Source organism: Prunus persica, chromosome G1 (assembly GCF_000346465.2).
Source record: "Prunus persica cultivar Lovell chromosome G1, Prunus_persica_NCBIv2, whole genome shotgun sequence".
Lineage (NCBI taxonomy): Eukaryota > Viridiplantae > Streptophyta > Magnoliopsida > Rosales > Rosaceae > Prunus > Prunus persica.
In genome coordinates this window covers 10,128,061-10,153,365 of record NC_034009.1, presented here as the reverse complement: position 1 = coordinate 10,153,365, position 25,305 = coordinate 10,128,061, and the positions used below count along the sequence as shown (strand labels likewise).

The following is a 25,305-nucleotide window of genomic DNA, read 5'->3' as shown; positions in this document are numbered from 1 at the left end:
TGCTGCTTTCGGTATCTTGCCATATGCTGGTGGGTAGAATGCTGGTGATAATTTGGGGGGCGAGGCAAAGATATGAAAAAGAAGGTGAAGGCAAAATGGAGAAGAAGTAGGCTACAACTAAGGGAGTGAAGGACGACATTGCACCATGCATACACACACAAAGCATATCTCCAATTTTAGGCAAACCAACTAAAAACCAACAATGACAAAACTAATTAATCCAACCTTCACCGTATAGTTCGAGCCTCCTCACACACAGCAGCGGTTGCCATTAAAAATTTTGGTTTAATTAGCGACATGAAAACAAGCACCTATAAATAACACGCACACAGAGAATTAATTCATCTTCATAACAGCCTCCTCCCCCGGAGGCTTATTTTGTTTTACCAATCATAGCTAGATATATAGTTTGTAAGACCTAGAATTTGAAGGGGGGACCATGGCCATTGCAGGAATGTCGAGCCACGCCATTCTTATCTTGTGCTTAGCTGCACTGGCCTGTCAAGCCGCCGCAACCGCAGTTACCCTGGTTGTGCCCGATATTTTCCGTGGCACTAATTTGGGTGTCCATGACAAAGTGGATCCTACAGAGAAAATCTTTAACGTGTTGGATCATGGCGCCAAGCCTGATGGGTCTGGCGATTCAAGCATTGTAAAAATTTAGTGACTCTAGTAATATTAGTATTATTCGCACACTTAATTATGATAATTAAATTTTTGGTCTAATGAGAGAAATGGATGGTTTTTGGTTGTAAATTGCGCAGGCTTTCATACAAACATGGATTGCAGCATGCCGCAACCACACCGGGAGATCAAGGGTTGTAATCCCAAAAGGGACTTTCAAGACTGGGCCAGTCATATTTCAAGGGCCATGCAGCTGCTCAAAACCCATTGTTGTTCAAGTTTCAGGGACCATCAAAGGCCTGAATGATATTTCCTTGTATGAAGAACCATTCTGGTTCTTGTTTGAACGTGTAGAGGGCTTGGTCCTCACAGGCAATGGCGTCTTTGATGGGCAAGGTTCAAGTTCCTGGAAAAACATTGATGGCTGCAGCAGTTGCAGTCCACTCCCAGCTGTAAGTTTAATTTAATGATTTATAATTAACTTCTAAATTGTATACCATCATAAGAAAGAAACTGACCTTAACTATTAGTTTAATTAATTTATTTACTTAAATAATTATGCAGAGCATCAAATTTAACGGTGTCAAAAACGGGGTCATCCGAGGCATCACCTCCCTTAACAGCAAAGGAGTTCACGTTTTCCTCACTAACAGCCAGAACATTAGGGTGCGAGGAGTGAACATCTCTGCCCCTGACACAAGCCCCAACACTGACGGCATCCACATCAGCAACTCCAACAACATAAAGATCGCCAGAGTTCACATTGGAACTGGTGATGATTGCATTGGCATGATTCAGGGATCCACCAACGTTGCCATCAACAATGTTGTCTGTGGCCCTGGACATGGCATCAGGTACATGCATAACTCAATTCTTAATGACTTCGAAACCCTTTTGCTATAATATTGTAACGTCGTTAATAGTCCATATTTCTCGGTCTATCAACATAACATATCAAATTGTCTCATGGCTGAATTTGTATGCCCATTTTTACGGATGGCAGTATCGGTAGCCTTGGCAAGTATCAGAATGAAAATGACGTGACGGGGATCATCGTGAAGAAGACGACGTTTTTGAACACAGACAATGGGATTAGAATCAAATCATGGCCAGGATCGACCCCAAGCCGAGCCTCAGGCATGATTTTCCAGGACCTTATCATGCAGAATGTTAAGAAACCCATCATAATTGACCAAGAGTATTGCGCAGGGGGCTGCAACAAGAACCAGGTTTGTTTTAACTAATTCTCTTCAAACCTGCCTCCTTTTCACAAACTACTACCTTCTTCAATTTTACCAATTTTCTAGTACATCGAATGAGATCGAACCATGACTTATCCTAATCTTAAATTTTTAACGTTCTATCGTTGAATTTTTTGCAGCCATCACGCGTACAGATCAGCAATGTTCACTACATAAACATCAAAGGGACCACAGCATCAAAGATTGCAGTGGATTTCATTTGCAGCAGCCAGTTCCCTTGCAAAAATGTTGAGCTTCGGGACATCAATTTGAACTACATTGGTCCCAGCAATGGCGGGCCTATCACCTCCATATGCAAAAATGCAGAAGTAGGATTTGGTGGCATACAAAACCCACCAGCCTGCCATTAAACGCCTGCTCTAGTTGAAGACAAGCACCCTTGTCCTGCTTGGCTACATATACGTATGTATATATACATGAAGAGGATGAGGAGAGCATCTTGGGTTTAAGAAGAAGATTTAATATTGGGGGTGTCTCTGGGGTTGATGCATATGTATTCATCTCTCAAATGTTGATGTGTAACCCCTTTGAGCTGAGCTAAAACCCCTTGCCGCCTAATCGCATTTCGTTTTGAATGTCTCTGTTTTAGTTTAAAAGCTTTTCTGCTGTTTGTAATAAGGACCATTGGATTAGAGTCCAAGTGGCTTCTTAAGTGAGGTGTTAGATTGTGACAAGTGTAATCATCTTATAGGATGATAGTTCAATGGCTAGGATTAAATCTTGTATAGAGGCAGTTAGAGAAGAATCTCTCTTCTCTCTCCTCAACGGTTATATTTTTGGTTGCTGGTAATGAAAGAAAAGCAGACTTCACTCTTCCAATTTTTCTGTTTTTCACAGAGAGCAACGTTCTCTCATCCATTCTCTCCCAAATACATCCAAAATACAGACTCACAAAACTATGAATTCTATCATCAAACGGGGAAGGTTTATTATTTTGCAGCATCAGTCTCGGTGTGCTTCTGATTACCAGAGGGGCCATGGCCCCCCCAAAATTTATAAATAATATAAATTATTCTTTCGGTATATATATGTGTGTGTGTTTTTCTTTTCCTTTTATCTGTTGTATATATTTGTCAAATGCTGATTCAAGTGAAGCTTAGTGACATTTACATCAAGAACAACAACATCAGTGGCACTTATAACACCAAGAGTCTGCTGTAAGACTCAGACAGGCAACTTCATTATTGTAAGGGATGGCCTTCGTCGTTTCGAAGAACATTTCGCCATACACTTGTAGGATCTACTAATATATAGTAACTTCACATATATCATTTTACTAGTGATGTATGGACCTGAATTTAGGCACACCTAATAATTTTGAGGAATTTCCTCTCAAATACCACTATTACTGCAGCAAACTGACAATATGGACAAAATATTTATACTTTATTTAAATCATATCGAAACTTTTAGACTGTTTTATTGAAACGTTAGGTATCAAATTGTAGACAAAAGATTTTCTCTCTTCCAAACCCTAGCCCCCTCTCTCCCAAAAACTCTCCTAAATCCGTTTTCACTTTGGAGGTGAAGGAAGCCACTGTTCTTCCTCCCCTCTCCCTTCTTCTCTCCCTCCTTCTCTTCTCCCCTCATTTTCAGAGAGACAAAAGGTTTTTCCTATTTGTCTTTATTTTATTATGATTTCCTCCAACTATCACAAGCAGCTGCGTCTCGGCTTCAGATCTCCACCACCATCCTTGTTGTGATTTCTTTATGTTTAGAATAAGTCACAGAGACTCTTTGGGTTCTATGTGTAGTTTTCACTTCTTCTTTGTGAGAGCTTTTCACCTCTCCTTTGTGAGAACTTTTCACCTCTCCTTTGTGAGAACTTTTCATCTCTTTCTTATGAGAGTTTTATTTGTATTGTTATGGCTTGGTTTTTTCAAGCTTTATCTCTTTTTGATTATTTTGAGTTTGCAATCTTAATTGGAATGCATATGTCAGAGTTTCTTCGATCATGCATGATCGTTAGTGAAAGTGCACCAGATTGTCTTAATTTAGATGTTAGACCGCTTTGTTATTGTAATGGTCATTTCTGGCTAGTGGCATTTTTGGCTAAATTATGAATACAATTCTAGAATTTCTCAACAACAACAAAAAAAAAGACTGTTTGTAATCGAAATAATAGACACTATAGGTAGTAATAGTCTTGGCAATATATCGACATGATATCGATATAACGAGACTATTTGCTATAATGATACTTCTATTTGAAAACCTTGTTACAATCATAATACTATTTGAAAAACTCTGTTACACAAATATTGCTATTTGATAGTATCACTCAATCATTTTTGCAGCTTCACAACTATTTTTTACATGAAATGAAATCTTCTATACTCCCCTTGTAAAAAAGGGCAAAAAAAAGAGTTAATTTAATTTAGGGCTAATAACAATAGACTTCCTGAAGGTTTGGGATCATTCTCAATATGGACTATGGGGTTTCAATTTCATCAATTTACACCTCAATGTTTTCAAATCTGACCAATTTAAGCCTTCCGTTAAGTTGTTCATTTGGTCAGACATTAATTGATGACGTGTCAACTGTGAGACCTACTTACTAACCAATACCTAAATTAAAAAAATTATATAAAATAATAACATAAGAATAATCAGAAATTAAAAAAATAAAAAAACTTAAAAATTCCCAACCCCTTCCTTGCCCAACAACCCAGCGCCCCCATGTTCCCCATCCCCTCAACTCAGCCACCTCCACCTCTGAGAAACATAGCAAGATGAAATCTCTCTTAATTCCTATTGATGAAAACACAACCTGACTCAAACAAAGCCGAAACTCATAATCTCATGAAATACACAGGTACAACATTTCCAACTGATATCTCTTGAAATCCAAGTCCAAGTATGCCATCAAATTTGGCTACCAAAAATGACTCCGGGCTCCTTAGTTATCTCAATCAATGTCTAAAATATCGATGGTATCGGAAATATCGGTAGTCCAAAAATACGGAAATTTCAATGGAAATATTGGGATATTATCGATATTGATAAAAGTTGAATAAAAATCACGGAAATTGTAAGAAAAACTTGAAAATTTTTATTGAAACTTTGGAGGATGTTTATTTATTCAATTATCTATTAGTTTATCACAAAAAATTGGAAGGAAATGCATTGCATGATGGGTTTAACTGATTTAAGTTGATTATATAGCGAGCTGACAAACACTGTGAGTGTAGAAAATATGTATGTAATTAATGAAAGATAATTAAACACACCATAATCATTTATATATAATGATTTACTACAATATTTTACACTTTATACATTGCATAGTAAGATACATGAATGACTTAGTGCCATATAGAATTCCCTTTTGCGTATTATCTCAAAAACACAAGCAACATGGTGGTTAAGGCGTTGGATGAGTGAAATTGCAAGGGTTTGAATTTCCTTTGCGTGTGTGCTTTATTTTTTGATTTATTTTTCCTTTTTTGCATTACATTGATATTTTTGATATTTTCGATATTATAATGATATTATAGCGATATTTTGACAAAATATTGCTGAAGTGTGAGCGAAATTATGGACATCGATATTGTTTGATATTATCGATATTTATACAATATGTGTATGGATATGTTCCGAAATATCGTGATCTGAAAAAACAATAATATCCTCGATATTTCGTCGATATTATTGATATTTTATACTATTGTCTCGATAAATTCCTGAAACAAACTACATGTATCATTAAAGGGAAACCACCAACAAGAAGCTTCATTTGTACGATTAAACCAGCGCCCACACCCACCAAGTCACACCAAACAGCAACGCGATCCACCCCACTCCTGACCATACAACCCGAGCAATAATCCCATCCCAGCAAAATCACAAAGAACAAACAAAAATACAGAACCACACATGGTGGCCCAACCCCTGCAATACAATCTAGAGAATCACCCAACCTTTGCAATATTCTGGTATAACTATTAACCCACAAAAAATTGGAAGAAAAATAATTACTAGGGGTGGGCACGGTTTGGTTTGAACTGGTTTTTGCTTCAAATTAGAACCGATCTGGTACTATTCATCCGGTTTGGTTCGGTTTGGTTCGGTTTTAATAAAAAAAAATTCAAAAACTGTCCAGTTCTGTTTGAATCGGTTCCGGTCCGATTTCGATTTCGGTTTGGTTTTGAACTGAATTATAAAAATTATTTTTTAATACAATTCTCAAATGAAATATTATTATTTTACTTGAAAATTAACAAATTATTCAATTTTATATAAAAATAAATATTAAAGTTAGAAAAGAGATATTTTGAAAATGAACTTGGATAAATATTAGTTTTTTTTAAGTAAAATTAAAAATATAGCATTAAATATAAATATATATTGAAATTATATATATTTTTAATTTGACCGGTTCGGTTAGGCCCGGTCCAATTTTTGAAGACATGGAACTGGATCCGAAACCGGTCCGATTCGGTTTTTGACCAGTTGTTGACTTTTTAGTCAACTCGATTTTTTTTCGGTTTGGCTCGGATTTTCGGTTCGCCTGTTTGAGTGCCCACCCCTAATAATTACCATGATTGGCCACTGGTTTGCTAATTAATGAGCAAACCTCGGCGTCGAGGGGGATGCCACTCTTGATCAAAATCTTGACGACGTGGTAGTGGAGGCGAGTGAGGATTGAATCAACGTTGAGTGCGGAGCTTGCCGACGGAGAGATTGGGGGTTTGGCATTTCTGGGATAGCGAAACGGTGTCACGGAGGGTCTGAGAGACGGAGATGAGATAGAGGGAGAAAGGGTGGGAGACGGAGGTTGGGAAGTAGGCGTCGTCGTGATGGGGTGGGGAATAGGGGGTGCTAGGTAAGGAGGAGGCTAGGTTTTTTTAAGGTTTTTTTCTTCTAATTATATATATATATTGGGATTGGTTAGTAAGTAGGTCCCATAGTTGACACGTCATCAATTAACGTCTAACCAAACGATCAATTTAATAGCTTAGGGGGGTGTATTCCATTAGTATTCTAGAGCGTTTAAAAAGATTTTGTTTAAGTGCCAGCTTTCATAGAACTTGATAGAACTTTATAATTCATATAGAACTTGATAGACTTTTAGAAGACTTCTGTATAATTTTTTTAATAAACTTTCTTAAGCTTTCATAGAACTTGATAGCCTTTTATTCCAGACTTATGTAGACAGTATATTTCATTTTATCCCCATCCTTGTCATTTAAAGAAAGAAACTTGAATTTTTTCAATCAAATTTGTTTTTGTTACCCAAAGCAAAAACAAAAAGTACTTGTTTGCAATGGAAGAACATATGCACAGTTCAAAATGAAAAGTATAAGCCAAGAATGATGTGTCAATGCACAGTACTTTTTGTATGCACAGTACCTATTTGACCATGAATGATGTGTCAAATATGCACAGTACTTTTCGTATGCACAGTACCTATTTGCGCAGTACTTTCAATGTTGTTAACGTATATAGTAACATTGATGTATATAAAAAGATGAAATAAAAAACCAAATTCATAACATCTTTTCCTTTAACAACATGAAATAAAATTATGTTTAACGAAAAGCAAATTCATACATTCTATACCTTTCTCGGAAATGCTCTGGATCATCATTGAATACATGATGTATATAATTATATCCCTTCATAGTAATTGGTCGCCGAGTTAATGGACATTCAATTTCTTCACTATGCATCATAATCTCATTCAATGCATGAGCTACTGCTTGAATTGCCATTAATAAATTCCAAATTGTTTCATAAATTTCTTCATCCTCCCCAATTTCTTGCCTCTCAATTTCTTCTACCTCCATTATATATATATATATATTGATACCGCCTAAATAAAATGATAAAAAAATTACAAACATAATTAATAATTAAGTCACAACCAGAATCAATAAACAAATTACAAACATAATTAATAATAAAGTCACAAACATAATTAATAAACAGATTACAAACAGTGTTTGTACCATATCTGACCCCCCCTCCCCAACTTACAACATGACACGTGGAATGTAAACAAAGCTGAGACCAGCTCAGTGACCCATGCCTAAGGGTCAATCGGCATATTCTACCGAGTCATACGTGGTCGTCAAGTCGGTAAGTGCCATCGACCGACACACCCACACCAACCTTCGGCATATGATGCCAAGCGCCAAGTCAGCACATCCAGCCGGTCCTCTAGAACCTGCCAGGGCACGTGTCGACCGTCGAAGACACTCCCACGAGTCCCATATCGAAACTAAGTACTAAGAACATCACAAATGCTCTCTATAAATAGAGCCCCTTGGCCCAGCCAAGAGGTAAGACTGTTTACTTGACTTGTGCTTTCACTGTGTCAAAAGAACTACTCTTAGTCACTAATTTTGGCATCAGAGGGTCTTTGGCCGGCGCCACACTGGTGTCCCAGAACTCACCTGCCGTTTCTTTCTCCAGGCCGAATCCAGCACTACGCCTTAAGGAAGGGTGCTACGGACTGAAGGCTCCTCAGGTCCAAACTCCCCACTCCACCTATAAGTTAGCTCTACTTCTATCTGTTTAGTTTTAGCACAAACAAACATAATTCATAAAAGCAAAACAAGTTGATGAATTCATCATCAACTATTTAATAACTAATAGAGTATTTAAACATAAACAACAATGTTTGATAAACAAAACAAATAGTCCAAATATCATCCAAAAAACAATACCAAAAACCAATCATTCCAAACAAACTAGTCGTTCTCAAAAACTCTCAAAAAACCCACTCATTCCAAATTGTAGGATATCCAATTTGAGCGCTCCTCATAAGACATTTTCAAAAATGCATCCTTTTTTGTGTTAGTATTCAACAAAGAGAGCGCTTTGTAACAAGCACGTTCATCCAAATTTAGGGTCTCCTTAATGGCATCCCACATATAACTTTGCTGCTCTCTTTTTTTTACCTTTTTTGCCAATAGGTTATGGACTCCCCGGAAGTCAGTGGCAATTGAATCAATGCTATGGCTAATTCTTCTCATAGCTTGCTGGGTGGTCTCATTTGAGATAGCATTCCCTTCCAAATCTGTTATATTTCGTTTTCTCTGGCTTCAGCTTTCTGAGGGACCTTCACAATTAGTGGCCTGAAAAAGGAAGGATGAAGAAGAATGTCCGAGTGATGGATCTTGGTGTGGTGGTTCATTATGATTTGGTATAAAAGCCTAACTTTCATCATCAAAGACAAAGTCCTCTATTCCAACATGTCTATCTTCCGCCCTAGAAATTCTTGCATCAGTATCATCACCCAATCCTAATGAGTTTCTTCCAATAGTAGTTGCATTCCCAATTACAATTTGCAGATCCTCATAGTCATCACAAGTTTTTGTTTAAATACTAGTGCCTTTTGGGTGGGACTATAACAAAAATAATAATAATAAAATAATTATTTAATAGATTATGTATTCAAGTTACCAAACGGAATTATTTAAAGAAAATTTAATAACCTAACCTTAAAGTAGTCTTTCCAAACTTCTTTAGGAGTAGTGAATTTCTTTGTGGTTGGATCCCACCCAAACCCAGAGCTGTGACGGAGAAGCTGTGAATATTTTTGGTATTCTCTTTTAAAGTACTTCAGCTGACTCTAGTATTGAGAATAGGTTTTGTGACACCTGAGTTTTTCATTAATCTTGGGAAGTATTTTGGTTTCTACAGTTGCCTTGCTTAGCATTCCATTAGCATCACGCCATCCACTGCTTGCAGCATCAACCATGAGTTGCAACAACATTCTACTCCCTTCCACAGTCTAAGCATTATAATCTTGTTTGCTCTTTCCTTTTCCATTTACTTGTTGTGTATTTTCAGACTCCATTTGAGTGTAGCTATGAATTTTATCATGTCAATCACAAAATACAACATAAAAAATATACAAAAAAATGTACGTCATCAACCATAGATTAAACATGACACATCTTATGTTGAATGGAAAAAGGACGCAGCAGGAATTTACAGATTTGGCGTCCGAACTTTGATTAGGGTGTATGATACCTTTCTGAAAAGAGAACGACGCCACGAGTCAAACTCATTACTTTGTTATGACATATGGTAGATTTTGGGAATTTGAGGTCGTTTAGGCTTCCAAAACAGCATTTAAAAGTTGAAATTTTTGGATTTTTGTTTTTTTAATGTTCATTTATATTTGTCTCAGTTTTTTTGTTCGATTATAGAAAGGTTGTCAATTATTTCAATTTTCTATCTAGTCATATATAGATATTTCAAAAGAAAAAGTAGTAAACAAGCATAAACCCTAGTAACAAGCATAAACCTAATAACAAGAAAAACACGGTGAAGAAAAAATCATGGAAAAAGAAAACCCAACAAGGTATTGATCAAAGAAAAAATAGGGAGCATACCTCCACAGATGGATGAAGGAAGCTATTCGTCTTTGCAGAGAGAAAAGCTAGGGCAAGAGAAAAATGTCTGATGAAATACTTGGGAGAGAGGTTGGATTTATTTTTGTCTTTGTTATTTATAACTCTTCCTAATTGAATACACCCATATTTGAATGGACTTTTTAAAAGTTCATATAAGTCCGAATTGAATACACCCAGTGTCACATCCCGGGATCGGCTCTGCCGTAGCACGATATTGTCCGCTTTGGGCCCCCCTCTCTGCCCTCACGGTTTTGTTTCTAGGAACTCACAAGCAACTTCCTAGCGGGTCACTCATCCTGAGATTGCTCTAGCCTCAACTCGCTTAACTTCGAAGTTCCCATGAAGTTTGTATAAATCCAAATTGAATACACCCGGATTTTTAAAATCTTTTTAAACGCTTTATAATCCTAATTGAATACACCCCCCCTTAAATTGGTCAAATTTGAAAACATTGGGACGTAAATTAATGAAATTGAAACCTTATGATCTATATTGAGAATAAACCCAAACCATCAGAGGTCTTTTGTCGTTAGCCCTTAAGGCTCCATTTGGTTCATGGGAAAGGAGGCTTGGAAATGGGAATTCAATTATTTTCCTATGTTTGGTAGGTCCAAGCATAGAAAATGGTTGCCTGGCACATGAGAAAGTATGGGGGAAAGTGAAGCCCTCCTCTTAATTTGAGTTTTGTTTTCCTTCATCATGGGAAAGTTTGGAAAAATGAGTCAACATTCAATGCACAATTTTCATGACTATTTTGTCCCTATGAACAATTTATAATTACAACGTATCATTAAATGCATTCTTTTTTTATTTGATTTAATATGGGTATAATTAAAAAATTATACAAACTTTGTTTTTCATTTTTACTCAAAACAAACATGGGAAATGAAACAAAGTGAAATCTCTCGATTACTTTCCCGACATTACCAAACGTGGGAAAGGAATCTTTCATTCCCATTCATTGGAAAATGATTTCCCCTCAAATCTATTCCGTGAATCAAACGGGACCTAAGGGTTTGAGGTGCAAAAGCTTAACGAAACGACGCCGTTTTCCCGTGAAGAACTTTAGAAATGAGAGTCACATTCACTCACGAAATCATCTGAGTGTCGACAGTTTCACAAGGTCAAGAGAGCGACAGAGAAATTGCGAAATGGCATACGCGGCCGCCCGGCGCACATTAGCCTCAGCCCTCAGCCGAACCCTCGCTTCAACTCATACCTGCTCAAAATCCTTCTCTTCTCGCTCTCGCTTCGCTGTGGCTCTTCTCAACAAACAGCAAACCCAGCTCCTACCCGACCTGGTGAACATCACGTACCGGTCCAAGCATTCAGGGCAGGGTTACTCGCCCCTGAACGACGCGACTCCAAACTGGAGTAACCGGCCGCCCAAGGAGACCATCCTCCTCGATGGCTGCGACTACGAGCACTGGCTCATTGTCATGGAGTACGACGACCCAAAGCCCTCCGAGGAGGAGATGATCAATTCCTACGTCAAAACCCTAGCCACCGTTCTCGGAAGGTACCAACTTGACCCATTTCCTTAATTCGGGTTTTTCCCCTTCTTTTTTTTTGGATTTTGATGGCTTTGGGTTTTAGTGAGGAGGAGGCGAAGAAGAAGATATACTCTGTTTCTACCACGACGTATACTGGATTTGGTGCTTTGATTTCTGAAGAGCTTTCTCTGAAGGTCAAAGGTAATCGTTTCTGGGTTCTGGATTTTGGGGTTTAAGGTTTGGATTTTCAAGCTTTGCTTGCTATGAATTTTAGGTATTTCTTTGTGTTAAGTGACTAAGGGTCAAGGTTTAAGGAGTAAAGCATTTTTCTTCTTATGAAGTCCGGTTATTTCGTCTGAAAAAGCTTTTTTTTATTTTTTTTATTTTATGGATTATGGTTGTTTGTTTGAATTTCATTGAGAGTATGGGTTTAAGAGTTAAAGTATAGTTCTCTTTATGAATTATGGCTTTCTGATTGAATCACAATTAGATACTAAGGGTTTAGGATTTAAGAGGTTGAAGAGTTGCTTTTGACATGTATTGGCTTCAACTCTGTAACTTTCGGTTGAATATGATGGTTTTCCGGCTTGTTTTTTGTTTGATGGTTTTCCAGCTCCTGTTGGTTCCAATTTTTGCGTTGATATACAATTTGATGTGTTATTCTATTGTTCCTCTTAAATAGGGTTGCCTGGTGTTCTCTGGGTTTTGCCGGATTCATATCTCGATGTTCCCAACAAAGATTATGGAGGTGGGTAGAGTGCGAAACTTAAACTCATTTATAAATTATCAATTTTTACCTTGCTAATTGTTATTGTATTTGTTTTGTTTAATTTATCTTTCTCTGCACCACTTCTAGGGGATCTATATATCGATGGGAAAGTCATCCCAAGACCACAGTATAGGTACAATGAAAGGCAACAGCAAACTAGAAACAGGCCTCGTCCACGATATGATAGGCGTCGGGAGACAATGCAGGTTGAAAGGAGAGAGCCAATGCAAGGACAGAGCTTGGGCCAGGACAGGAGAGAGCCTGTGCAGCAAACAACACAAAGTTCCACTCAAGGTGGAGGGACAGGTTCCACCAGGAACCAAGGAGAGTTTAATAGGGGCAATGTTTAAGGATTCAAAATATAGTTGCAAATTCTCAGAACTCCCTATAATATTTCTTATGATGAATGACAACTTGGCATTTTCTATGTTTCACGACAAACTTATGAAGTAAGAAATGTGAATATCTGTGTTGTTCCATTTTGGGATTTCTTCCTTTGAACACTATCTGGTATTTGGCTCATGTTTATTTATGTTGAGTTTATGCACTCAAGATCAGCGAGTATTAGAATGAATTTTTACTCTACAATTATCTATTGAGTCTATCTGGTATTTGGCTCATGTTTGTTTAAGTCAATCTGTATGTTGCCTTCTTTACATACATTATTAGATATTGAAATACGTATGTTCGTCGTATTCTCTTGTCCAGTGGGCTTTGGGACTTTGTCATGGAAAAGGTACTTCAGCTGTATGAAATGGGGATAACACTGTTTTGCTATCCTTGGCCAATCACGGTATGCTAAGTGGAAAAATAATCACGCGTGGCATGCTGTGATTGGCCGAGGAAGCAAAATAGTGCTATCCCCGTTTGATATAAGTGCTTCTCCAATGTGAGGCGTGATGGATCGTAGGTGTTGAAGAAAAGGCATCTTCTTCCTCATGCTCTGTACGGAATTTACAAACTGGTGGGTTGTTTGAGTATGAGATGAGAAGTTTCCATCTCATGTCAGTTGAAAGTAGTGGAAATATGTGCATTTTGTTCCTTGCGGTTGGTAGAAACTACTGCTTCTTTCATTACCTAGTAGGTGAAATTTCAGTGCAGTGAAAGATCCCAATTTCCGTGCAAAGATGTATATGTAAATGATGCTAGGTTTTGCTCCTGTGTAGGACTTCGAAATATGGCACAAAATGATGTGTTCGTGGGTTATGAGCTTCAAATCAAAGTTTCGATGTCTAGCTTTAGCTCGAAAACAAGGCTAATCAATCAGGGACAAGACTTGCCCCAAACTTGTTCAATCCTCACTCAATTGGCAATGTGCAACTAAGACAAGATTAACCGTATACGTTTACATATTTTGATCCACAACAAAACATTGGAACAATAACCTCTGCAATTTTGAAAATTAAATCACATATAATGTTTGATATTGCATATAATAACCCACCAAAAATGTTGTAGCGAATAGCAGGTGGTTCAATTGGTTAGCTAGATTCAAAAAACAGCCATGTAAGTTGCAAATTGGTAGGAAAACAAAATAACCTTCCTCATTTCAGGCTTCAGCAGTTAAAGCTCACCCAAAATAGAAAGGTGACAAATTGGCACCAAAAAGAAAATGAAAACAATATTCTAGTTCTTCCTCACCCCGCTCCACTGTATTATTTTGTCGCTAGCTTCCGAGTCAATTTGGCACAAAACAAACCCCTCTCTGTCTCTCTCTGTCTCTCTCGCTCTCTCTGCCTCTGCCTCTGGAATCTACAGATCTCAAAAACCTCTGTTTCTCTCAGGTACGCATCGGATCTCATTTCCTTTGATCCAAAAATTACAAAAAGTAAAGAACTTTAATCGCAAACCATGAATTCCAACTTCGACTTCGATCTGGGTCTCGGATCGAGCCGACCCAAATCGCTCAACGACCAGAAGAACAAAACATCTTCCTTTTCCTCCACCGCGACGGGGCAATCCAGACCCGCCTGGCAACCCCAGACCAACAAAACCACCTCCTGGACTCACCAGCCGACTCCGGCCCAGACGGTCCGACCCGGATTAACCAACGCCCCAACTTCCATGGTCGGCGATATCTTCGGCAAGAGTTGGGGATCCGCAGCTCCTTCGGTTTCGAGCACCCCGATTGCGGTCGTCAATAAAAACCCAAATTTGTTCGGAGATTTGGTCAGCTCTGCAATGGGTGGTAAGATCAATAGTAATAGCAACGTTCCTTTAAAGAACGCAACCCCAGCTTCGAATAAGAGCTCGTTTTCCATGGGAAACGTGGCCGATTCGTTGCCCAAAACCACCCCTGCCACTGGTAATGGTTCGGTGAAAAGTGGTGGTGCAAATTATGGTGCTTCTGGGAATTTTGGGAGTTTTTCTACTGGGTTTAATACTAGTAATACGATCAACAATAGTGTTAATGGTAATAGTAATAAGAGTCCAAACATCGGAGGTCCTTCGCTGCGAAATATGGTCAGTTCCGGTGTTGGTGTTGGTGGAATTGGCAGCGGATTGAGCTCTAAGAAAGACCCATTTGGTTCTTTGGTTGATCTCGCATCAAAACCATCGGCTACTATAAATTCATCGAGTAAAAGTAACAATAAAAGTAGTGTTCCTAGTGATGATGCTTTTGGAGATTTTCAGAATGCTCCAAAGCCAAGCACCACCACTGCTACATTTGCGTCTAGTGGCTTCACCTCGAATGATAACAGTTTTATGGGGTCAAACTCGGGTTCTGGCTTTGGGGATTTTGGGATTTCACCGAACCCGAACCCTGTTCAGTCTACTAGTAGTGATCCCTTCGACACTTTATTTGTCCCATCATCGGGTTCAGCTAGAGGTGCTGCAACAGCAAATAATGGAGTTGGAGTGCAGCAATCCTCTGACATTGATGACTGGGGGACAGAGTTTGGAGGAGGACATGATGTGGGTGGTTCGACAACTGAGCTTGAGGGTCTTCCACCTCCTCCTGCTGGGGTGTCAGCTTCAGTAGCAAAGAACAAAGGAATGGATAATTACAAGCAAGGGCAGTATCCTGATGCTATTAAGTGGCTTTCTTGGGCTGTAGTTCTTCTTGAGAAATCAGCTGATAGCTCTGCTGTTGCAGAGGTCTTGTCAAGCAGGGCTTCATGTTACAAAGAAGTAGGAGAGTATAAAAAAGCCGTGGCAGACTGCACAAAGGTATCCTGATTGCTTTTCTTTTTAATCTGTTTAGATATCTTAAAATTTTCCTTTACATTCTACAATTTATGCACATTTCAAGTTTTCAATTTGTGCGATTAAAAATTTCGTTGTTAATGCTGTTGGCCTAAAGTTGTAAGAGCTGCACATCTGTATAAGCTACTTGAATAAGCTGGCTATTTTTAATTAGCAATTAGATCCAACAGAGGTAGGGCAAGGAAATGTTTGCAGAAAAGGAATATTTGTTAAATACTTGCTCATAGCCTTATCTCAATTTTGCATGTGGTGGGATATGGTGAAGAGCAGATCCTAGTTGAACTCCTCTTGAAAGTCAAAAGAAAAGGGAGAATTAGCACAACAAGTTTACGTATTAGCCATCCCTACTTAGAGACCAACTAAAAGTCAGACTTGCTATTTTGGCCTTGTTGGTGCCACCCTCCCACCCTGTTCTTCATCTGTTTCTTTCAAATTAAAATACCATTTTCCTTTTCTCTAGCCTTTTTTTTATTGAACATGGTAGATTGATGTAGTAAAAGAAATGTTTTCAAATGGTCCCAATCAGTTCAGCAGTGCACGTAGATGTATGGCTCATTGGCTCTGCTAGACACAGTGCACAAATTCATTTTTTACAATTACTTTTTCCGCTTATCAAGGCTGTTGATCAGTTTGAACTTGATGAGATTATGTTTTCCTTCTCCTTTATTTCTCCCTAGAAGAGAGTTCATAGATATGTTCATCCTCTGCAGGTTCTAGAACAAGATGATGCAAACATATCTGTTCTCGTACAGCGTGCGCTCTTGTATGAAAGTATGGAAAAGTACAGACTTGGGGCAGAGGATCTGAGGACAGTTCTGAGGTTTGATCCTAGTAACAGGGTTGCAAGAAGCACCATTCACCGCTTGACACAAATGGCAGACTAGAGGATTTTTGAAACTTGATAATACTAGTTCATTCATTTGGGTTGATTGATGCCCTCTCCCCTCCCCTGTTACCATGATAGATTTCTGGGGAATTATAATATTTTACTTGATACTTGTCCTTCCCGATAGTTTCACGTGTATGCTGGTGTATTCCGTTTCTTCTGTTGCTTGTGACTGGAATTTGGAAATGGTTCTTTGTTACTTACTTGAGAGTGGTGTTGGAATTGAAAGATTGAATTGCAATGTACCTTGTCTTCCAAATGTGAGGGAGGCACTCGTGCTGTTATTTGTTTGTTGATCTGGTGAGTCCTGTTATCATTTGGTTTTTTTCTTTTCTTTTCTTTTTCTTTTCTTTCTCAGAATCATGGGCATGCTTGGCACTCTAAATCAAGCGTCCAAATAGACGTCAGCATAGATTCTGCTTCTGTTGAGTGGTACTTTAATTTGTTGCAGAACCATGTTGCAATCTTTTTTCTCTTTTTGGTCAAAATTGTTGCAATCTTATCTATGAGATAATGCGTAATTTTAGTTGTACTTTCCTGAGAGTAGAAAAGTCGGTAGGTACTCAGAAGTGGATGAATAATGCCGTTTTGCAACTTGCATGCATATATACATATAAATATGTGCAACTAGTTCCTTAGATTGATCAAAATCATGAGGATTGAAGAAGCTTGATTGAACTAACTTGTATGATTGTCGTCACATACATGAATTTGAATATATATATATATATATATAAATCCATGCTCATGGTTTAGTGTTTAGCCTGCATATGTACAAGGGAATTGTTTAAAAAATAAAAGAAAATAATATGAAAAGATTGCAGCCCTGATTTAAAGATCAACCACCACCACACCCAGTTGGGAAGAAAGAAAAAGGACCATTGTTTCAAATCCTTTTGTCTTGTTTGATGCAGTTATGTTATGATCATGATTTTCCCAATTTCAAAGCCACTCTCAGCCTCTGAGCATAAACAAAGAGACATTTAAGTTTCTACCGGTAGCCAAACGTCATAAAGAAATGGTATAAATATCATTCAATTGAAACGTCAGACTAAGGACTTCATCTACCCCTCTCTACCCCTCTTGGTTAAAAAAAATATCTTCTCTTCTGGGTTGTCTTCAATTGATAGGCCTCATTAAATTGTGTACCAGCAAGTATATGCAATAAAATAATTGATGATAATGGAAGCTTAAAAGAGGGTGACATGTGAGTGAGGTGTTTTTTTGTTTTTTTTTTTTTTGGGGGTTTTTTTTTTGTCTGTTAGGGAATACTACTTGCTTCTTTAATGGTACAGAGATATTCCTCCTTCTTGCGAATTACAGTTTAACACATATGCAAAAATAATTCATCAAAAACACACACACAAAAACAAAAACAAAAAAACTTTTACACACATATCACACTATTATCGACATGAATGTAAAAATTCCTACTTATCTGATAAAAAGAGAAGTATTTTCCTTGTTAGGGAGGGGTAAAGAAACAGAAAGAGTTACTTTGCAACTTAGCTGCTGCTTAAAAGCCTGCCATGTTATGCCCTTCTGGCTTTGGATGACGAAATTCTATCCTCCATGAATAATATCTTCTGCTGTGCCACAGATATAAATTGCCAGCTTAACCTTGGGCCTGGTGGTCCCTGCTTTGCCTTTCCCAGGCAATTAAGCCCATCCCTATTCCCTTGGGCCCTAGCTCCACATTATTGGCTTACCCCACTCTTTTGTAACGCATTATATCATATCAAGGAGGCTATAATGAGCAAAGGACTCGCTAGTGTAGTGATTTGGAATATTTACTTCATCAGGCAGGTTTTGGGTTCGAGTTCTAGCATCTGTGTTGTGTGTGTGAGTTTAATATGCTATCGCTCCTTTCAATAGGAAAGGTCCTCTAAATAAATAAATAAAAAAAGAATCTATAATGAAAGGTTATAATGAGCAAGAATTTTATAGTGCGGGCTTTATATAAGACCTTTGTTTTGTTTTGGGTTACAACTTATATATTTGATAAATAGTGTGATAATTTAGTATTTAATCAAAACATTGTGTTCTTCTATTTATTTTATATCAGTTAGATAACTAAACAACTTGTAATTTGCTTTATTTTTTATTTAGGTCATTTTTAAAGGGTGTCCTACAAGACAGGCTCAAGCATCAAATCATATTGCATAATGAAAAAGTTTATGGAAGAAGCGGAAACATTACCCTACTATCAATATTGTGAGTTGAGTCTTACTCATGATATGATAGATAACGCTAGATACACTTCTCCAGAAACTTCTTGCACTCCTTTAAAAGGGTGCCTAAAGACAACAAGATAGCACAAACAAATAGGACTCCACCATTAGACAACCATCTTTTGCCAAAAGTCTAAAAAAAGCTTCTTCTTTCTTTTACGAGTTGAAAATCTTTAAAAACTTGTGGACTTCATGTAGCCAAAACACAAATACAAACACACATACAAGCAACCCCAAAAATTCCTGACGCCAAGATTGTAATTAGCACAAACCTTGGGGTCATTTACCAACAGTGTCACTCCAAAAGACAAAAGCGCAAGCGCGAGGCCTTCAGCTCAACCGTTAAATTTTGGAACCAACTCTGACGCTCGCGTTACACTTCTTCACAGACCGAGCCAAACTAAAGTAACAGTTTTTTTACCGTCGTGTGTGACTGTCGAACTTAAAATCCACCACGTCATCAATCTCTCAGTCCAACTTGCTCCCCAGCGGCCCCTCACCCCCAATCGTACGGTCGCCATCAATTCACCCCTAACCTTTATCCTGTAGACCCACGCATCTCCCCAGTCCCTCTTTTGATTCCTTCACTTTTTCCTACCGGGCCTTTCCCTTTTTGCATCAAACATTTCTGCACCGTCCGATCACAGGCCCTGCCCAAAAAAAGAAGGCCCACTAAAAAAGGCTTACTGTGGTTTTGTCTTCACGTGAAAAAGTTTGCTTGTAACCGACGGTTGTCTATAAATGGAGAGCCGAAGAGCGACTACTCTCTTTGTGTGTGTGTGTGTTTTATGTCATGCGAAGCCTCTCTTTTGTGTTGAAGTTACTCCTCCTGCAAGTGGCAATATCAACAACATGTGTGGTGGCGCTATCATTTCCGACTTCATCTCCGCCAAGCGCGGCCGGACGCTGACGGCGGAGGACCTCTGGTCCGAGTTCGACACCATCTCTGACCTCCTTGGCTTAGACCACTCCTCCTCCTCCAACAACAACAACAAGAAGGACCAGTTTGAGCATCAGCAGAACAACAAGAGCATCGCTCAGAAGCCCAAAATACCTCTCTCTAAAGGTATCTACAGGCATTTTCCTTCCTGGTCTTATCTAAAAAGGCTCTGCTTGCTTTTTTTTTTTTTTAAAAAAAAATCTTGAAATTAGTCTGCTGGTTGCTGAGTTGTTGGTTTTCGTTTTCTATGCTTCTGCATGATGTTTTTATTTTATTTTATCTGGGAGCTCTTTGGATTTAGATTTTCACAAGATTTTCTCTAGTGAGGTTTTTTTTTTTTTTCTCTTTTAAAAATAAAACTTGGGCTCTTTGTTTTTGTTTTATTTATTTTTTTTCTCTTCTTCCGTTGAACTTGAAGCTGGCAGTTGCACTAGTAATAATTAGGAAAGGTAAGTTATTGATTTTGACCGAAGTCAGATTTTGCAATTAATTACTTACATACAAGTAAGGTGTTTGATAAAGAATTAAAGAGCATCAATTACTAAATTGTAGGAAGAATTACAACAACAAAATTCTAGCTAGTTAGTTGTCTTTATTAAACATAAAATAAAACCTGTGCTGGTTTCTTCTTCCGTATGCGGTTGAGAGAGTAGGCTAGTTAGGTAGTCTAACGTCAAAACGCCCGTTTGATGTAGTGATACTCGCCTAATCTTTACGACTTAGCCTGATTTTTGATACTTGTATCTTTCATAATTATCAATAAAATCCCATCGCCTTTGTGTAAATATATATATATATATATGTGCCAAGAATAAGATCATAAAAGTTATATTATATTCCATATATGATATGATATATCATGTTCTATACAAGAATAATTTTGTGATCATGGAAACCGTGATTGCTGTGATGCAATAGGAGCAGGGACAAGCGAGAAGCCCAAGAAGACGAGCCCAGGTGCAGGTGCAGGTGCAGGTGCACAGAAGGAGGAGGAGGTGGGCAAGGCTAGTGATAAGAATAAGAGAGTGAGGAAAAACGTGTACAGAGGAATAAGGCAGAGGCCGTGGGGCAAATGGGCAGCAGAGATTCGTGATCCGCAGAAAGGCGTCCGGGTGTGGCTAGGCACTTACAACACAGCTGAGGAAGCCGCCAGAGCCTACGACGACGCCGCCAGGCGCATCAGAGGCGGCAAAGCCAAGCTCAACTTTCCGGAATTACCGCCTTCTTCAGTTCCAGCTCCTGCAACACCGCCTTTGAAGAAGCGGTGCGTTGTTGGTCCAGCCGAGTCGACTCAGTCGAGTTTGGGGAGCAGTGGAAATTATTGTAACTGTGATCCGTTTGAGGGTGGCGAGATTTATGGAAAGAAGGAGGTGGGTGGTGAGTATGAGCTGAAGGAGCAGATATCGAGCTTGGAATCGTTCCTGGGTCTGGATGAGGAGGAGCCGAGTGAGGTGAATGGAAGGGGTGGTGGTGAGTCGAACAACTCGTTGGACCTGTGGATGCTAGGTGACCTGGTGACACATCATCATCATCAGCAGCAGCAGCAGCAGCAGCAGGGTCAGCAGCTGTATTAAAGGAACAAAGCTGTAGTGGCTAAGCTCTCTCCATATAATTATAATATTATATGTGTAGGGGTTTACATTGCGTGTGGAAGAGACTCTGTGTGTTTGAGTCTTTGACTGGGACTGCGACTGCGACTGCGACTGCGTGTGTTTGTTTGTTTGAGAGCGAGAGAGCGAGAGAGCGAGCGTATGTAATGTATTATGTATGTGAGCTGCTTTGGTATTTATGTATTTTTAATATATATATATATAGCAAGTAACTACTTTGGTAAATTATTTGTGAGAGTTGAGTTTATATTATGAATAAGAATAAAGAAGCGTGTGTGTTTGCATGCGTATCGCATCACCGTTCTTGTTGCCGGGCGTCTGCGTTTGTTTGGCAAATTAAGCTTTGGTTGTGCTCCCATCCCATGTCGGTTCATGCATCTGAATCTGATGCCTGCCTGCCTCCTGCCTAGGTATAATTATAATAATTTGCAGTTTCTTATTATTATTATTATTATTATTCTATGCGAGAACAATTATAGAATATGCATGAGTGAAATAAATATATATATATATATAATGTATGGCATCAGAATTAAGATGGGGGGTATGTATCTAAATTTTTGTCTTATTTGTTGGACCTAGCTAAGTTGGAATATATGATATATATATATATGCATAAACAATAGTATTGAGATGATCAATTATGGTAATCCTTTGATCATATCGAAGGAGTTTCGTACTGTCAACAATTTATATTTATACACAATTATAATGAAAATGAAACCTACCTAGGAGATGCTTAAAGCTAATTAATAAAACTGTCTCCACACATCACATAGCTTAGGGAAGAGGAAAAAAGAGGCAAAACTAGACTAGGATTTCAACAGAAAATCAAATATTTTAATATTTTACTTATGTTTACCTCTTTATATTTTTCCAATATAAATTATCAAGATTCGCGTGCACACACAGTGTCGTACTATATAATGGATAGTTGTGCTAAAAAAGAGGATGTATTATCTGTTTTCTTTTTAATTTTAATTTTTTTTAATATAAAAAAGTATGAATTTATAATATTATTTTTATAATAATTTTAATTTTTAATATTTATATTAATAAATAATATATTTTAATATTTTAAGTGTTTTATTTTTTTCTATCTTTTGCTTTATATATATAAGAAAATAAGGAATGGTGACAGTCTTTTGTCACTTCATGCGACTCTCTCTCTCTCTCTCTCTCTGTGACTCTCAGATAGAAAGGGGCTCATGCATGCCGCTAATGTATGAAAAATGTTAGGAAAGTGGCCCCTGCCCTGCTCGGTCTGTTGATGGTGTTCTATCTCAAACACTTGTAACATATCCTCTTCTTTCCATTCTGATTCTTTGGACCTCATGCCAAACAGAAAATATGAAAGTAAATTTAGGGTTTAGTTAAAAAAAACTCATTTTTGAAAAAAGTCAAAGCTTTTTCAAAAAAGATGAAAAAATCTCACAACTTTCAAATCAATGACATGCAAATATAGAGGATTCTTTAGAAAATCTAAAAATAAATAAGGGCAATTTTGTCAAAATTCCTCTTTCCTTTGGGTTTTTCAAATGAAAAAAGTAAAGTATCAGGAATTTAGAAAATAGGAGGAATAAAGAATTGAAATTGGATCAACTACTTGTCCTAGTTTATCCAATTCTTAATTTTGAAGGTATAGTTTATAAATTTTAAGATGACACGTATTTTTCGGTTCCCTGTGTTAATAAAAGTGGTGAAGTCATGAATTGAAATAATTATCTTTCTTCTGTGTGTGTTTCTGTCCCTTAGGCAGTAGACGCGTTTGTCTACCATTTTGATTTCACAGATTTAAAGACAAATTTGTTGGTTGGTTTATAACGAATAACGTTTACCCGGAGTGGGGGAGTGGGGGAGTGGGAGAGAATTAGCAGTATCCCCATCGTTCCCAATTTTGAAACAGGATGAAGAAGCTATTGGCTGCACTTCCATTCCATGCCTGTTGCAATCAGATCAGAGTAACCAAGTTGGACACGCGATCCACTAAAGTTGAAACACAAACTCAAGAAAATACTCAGTTCCTTCTCTCTAGAATCTCCAGCCCCAGAACAAAGTTCAAAGTAAAAAATAAAAACATAAACGGTAGGTGAGAAAAGGGAAATGTCAATTAGTCAATGATTCCTCTTTCGCAAGCATCAAGGCAATTACCTTTTTCTTCTCCTTCATCTTTTAGATTCAATGAAGGGTTAAAAATGAACAAGGATCATTGAGCAAATTTACTAGCAAACCATGTACAGTAGCATTATATTTACCTATCATGGAGAGAGGGGTAGAAAAACATAAGGTCACATGTAAGAAAAACGTTGTGTCAACCGTAAAGAAAACTTAAGCTGACAATTGCTTCCACATAAAGAAAACTTAGAAAAAGGGCCAATTAGTCTCACTGATACTATCAAATTTGATTGCGAATATAAGAATTTGGTACGACTCACGACATGTACAAGGAAGGAATGCATAAAAAATATTGCAAGGTCAATTCATGTAAGCAGGTTGGTGAGCACTTGGACAAAACATCTGAATTATGTGAACACCGAAGAAAAGATGCATGAACCAAAGAAAACCGCACGTCATTCAAATCTATGTGGGGGCCTTAAGCTAGGAGTCTAGGACAGTTGAAAAACATATTATATGTACCTTAACCACCATACTTCTTCCTTAGTCTTCGGCTAATCAAATACAATCATTATAAGAACTGTTGTCCTGCAAACTAAAATGCTGCAAAACAAATATTTTATGTTTATGTTTATGTCAGCTGACTCAGCCTCACCTTCTATAAAAAAAAAATCATCATTCAGTTCACTACCAAAAGATTTAGATAACACCAATGAAATTAAAATCGTCACTAGAGTTCAAGTTGTCTGTTAATTAATAATGAGTTGAATCAATTAGGGCCCTAATGATGTCACTTCAGACACCATTATATCTGTATATGCATCCTTATCCATATAGAACTAAATTGCAAAATTGAAATGAGAATAAATCTTCACAAGTCTCTTAACAGAAACAGCAGATAAATAATTCATGATATAGCTGAGCCACCAAACACATCACAATCTATGAATAAATGGATGCTCAAAAAGTGTAAGCAACAGTTGCAGAAGATAGCATTGCAGCAGCAGGTAGTGATATACAAAATGATCACAACAAACTTCCTATGCAGCAATATAAAAATAAAACACAACAAAGTGTCTTTTGTGGATACATGTCTTTTGTGGATACATTCAGTGTATACATTTCTGAATTATCAAATATTTAGTGCATCCATTTTGTAATGCTTTTTATTTGGACTGGCCTTCTAAAAATATTTTTAAAGAAAGTTTTCTTTTCTTAAACAAAAAGATCAAATCAGCCAGACATTTCCTTGAGGAAAGCTCCAACGACAAAGCCAACCATCACTAGAACAAGAAAAGGGACCAAACAAAGAAATAAAGACGAGAAACTAATGGGGCATCAACTTGCCTCCCCTTAACCCCTCCCCATTTGGCTTTAAGTATCCACCAACACATAGTGAGATCAATGACAACAGCTTCTTCTACCATGCGGTACCAATGATTGAAACCAACAACCAACAACCAACACTTAAGATCTTGCTTCCAAAGTTCATGATAGAACCAAACTACTCATTAGATTTCTTTATTTACTTCCATACCGTACATATTGACTCAAATAAGTTCTAAGCCCAATTCAGCTCTTATTACATGGATTTTTCTTCACCGCACAATCCTACCCTCTACCTTTTCACTAAAAGAAACTTGTATACGATTCTGTGATGCTATTCTTTTCCAAATTTCCATCAGTCTCAAACCCAGCAACCACACAAAGAAATGATCATTCTAATTATCGGTACCCACATCTTAAATCAGATTAGAAGGGCAATTCACTTCAATACTACACAGTACACACTGTTCAAA

The 25,305-nt window shown here is 37.8% G+C and overlaps 4 protein-coding genes across 4 annotated transcripts; all 4 read left to right on the top strand.

The window, feature by feature from the left end:
• On the top strand, window positions 440-2,685 carry LOC18790889 (exopolygalacturonase). Its single transcript, XM_007224600.2, has 5 exons — window positions 440-652; window positions 765-1,076; window positions 1,189-1,478; window positions 1,628-1,853; window positions 2,006-2,685. The coding sequence occupies exons 1-5, from the start codon at window positions 440-442 to the stop codon at window positions 2,234-2,236; spliced, it is 1,272 nt and encodes a 423-aa protein (XP_007224662.2). The 3' UTR covers window positions 2,237-2,685.
• On the top strand, window positions 11,275-13,108 carry LOC18788641 (multiple organellar RNA editing factor 3, mitochondrial). The gene is made up of 4 exons (XM_007223646.2): window positions 11,275-11,774; window positions 11,852-11,949; window positions 12,431-12,496; window positions 12,605-13,108. Exons 1-4 carry the CDS (start codon window positions 11,407-11,409, stop codon window positions 12,865-12,867), a joined length of 795 nt encoding a protein of 264 aa, XP_007223708.1. The 5' UTR covers window positions 11,275-11,406; the 3' UTR covers window positions 12,868-13,108.
• On the top strand, window positions 14,033-16,935 carry LOC18789135 (nuclear pore complex protein NUP98A). Its single transcript, XM_007222066.2, has 2 exons — window positions 14,033-15,688; window positions 16,435-16,935. The coding sequence occupies exons 1-2, from the start codon at window positions 14,369-14,371 to the stop codon at window positions 16,606-16,608; spliced, it is 1,494 nt and encodes a 497-aa protein (XP_007222128.1). The 5' UTR covers window positions 14,033-14,368; the 3' UTR covers window positions 16,609-16,935.
• Window positions 19,568-21,689, top strand: LOC18789727 (ethylene-responsive transcription factor RAP2-3). The gene is made up of 2 exons (XM_007222588.2): window positions 19,568-19,907; window positions 20,700-21,689. Exons 1-2 carry the CDS (start codon window positions 19,583-19,585, stop codon window positions 21,353-21,355), a joined length of 981 nt encoding a protein of 326 aa, XP_007222650.1. The 5' UTR covers window positions 19,568-19,582; the 3' UTR covers window positions 21,356-21,689.

What these genes read in the sequence shown, in the direction of transcription:
- LOC18789135 (XM_007222066.2), top strand. Translation starts at nt 14,369, where the DNA reads ATGAATTCCAACTTCGACTTCGATCTGGGTCTCGGATCGAGCCGACCC. An exon ending in CCGTGGCAGACTGCACAAAG is followed by an intron (nt 15,689 to 16,434) that starts GTATCCTGATTG and finishes CATCCTCTGCAG; the next exon opens with GTTCTAGAACAAGATGATGC.
- LOC18790889 (XM_007224600.2), top strand. Translation starts at nt 440, where the DNA reads ATGGCCATTGCAGGAATGTCGAGCCACGCCATTCTTATCTTGTGCTTA. An exon ending in GGTCTGGCGATTCAAGCATT is followed by an intron (nt 653 to 764) that starts GTAAAAATTTAG and finishes TAAATTGCGCAG; the next exon opens with GCTTTCATACAAACATGGAT. An exon ending in GTTGCAGTCCACTCCCAGCT is followed by an intron (nt 1,077 to 1,188) that starts GTAAGTTTAATT and finishes ATAATTATGCAG; the next exon opens with AGCATCAAATTTAACGGTGT.
- LOC18789727 (XM_007222588.2), top strand. Translation starts at nt 19,583, where the DNA reads ATGGAGAGCCGAAGAGCGACTACTCTCTTTGTGTGTGTGTGTGTTTTA. An exon ending in CAAAATACCTCTCTCTAAAG is followed by an intron (nt 19,908 to 20,699) that starts GTATCTACAGGC and finishes GTGATGCAATAG; the next exon opens with GAGCAGGGACAAGCGAGAAG.
- LOC18788641 (XM_007223646.2), top strand. Translation starts at nt 11,407, where the DNA reads ATGGCATACGCGGCCGCCCGGCGCACATTAGCCTCAGCCCTCAGCCGA. An exon ending in CTAGCCACCGTTCTCGGAAG is followed by an intron (nt 11,775 to 11,851) that starts GTACCAACTTGA and finishes TTTGGGTTTTAG; the next exon opens with TGAGGAGGAGGCGAAGAAGA. An exon ending in TCCCAACAAAGATTATGGAG is followed by an intron (nt 12,497 to 12,604) that starts GTGGGTAGAGTG and finishes CACCACTTCTAG; the next exon opens with GGGATCTATATATCGATGGG.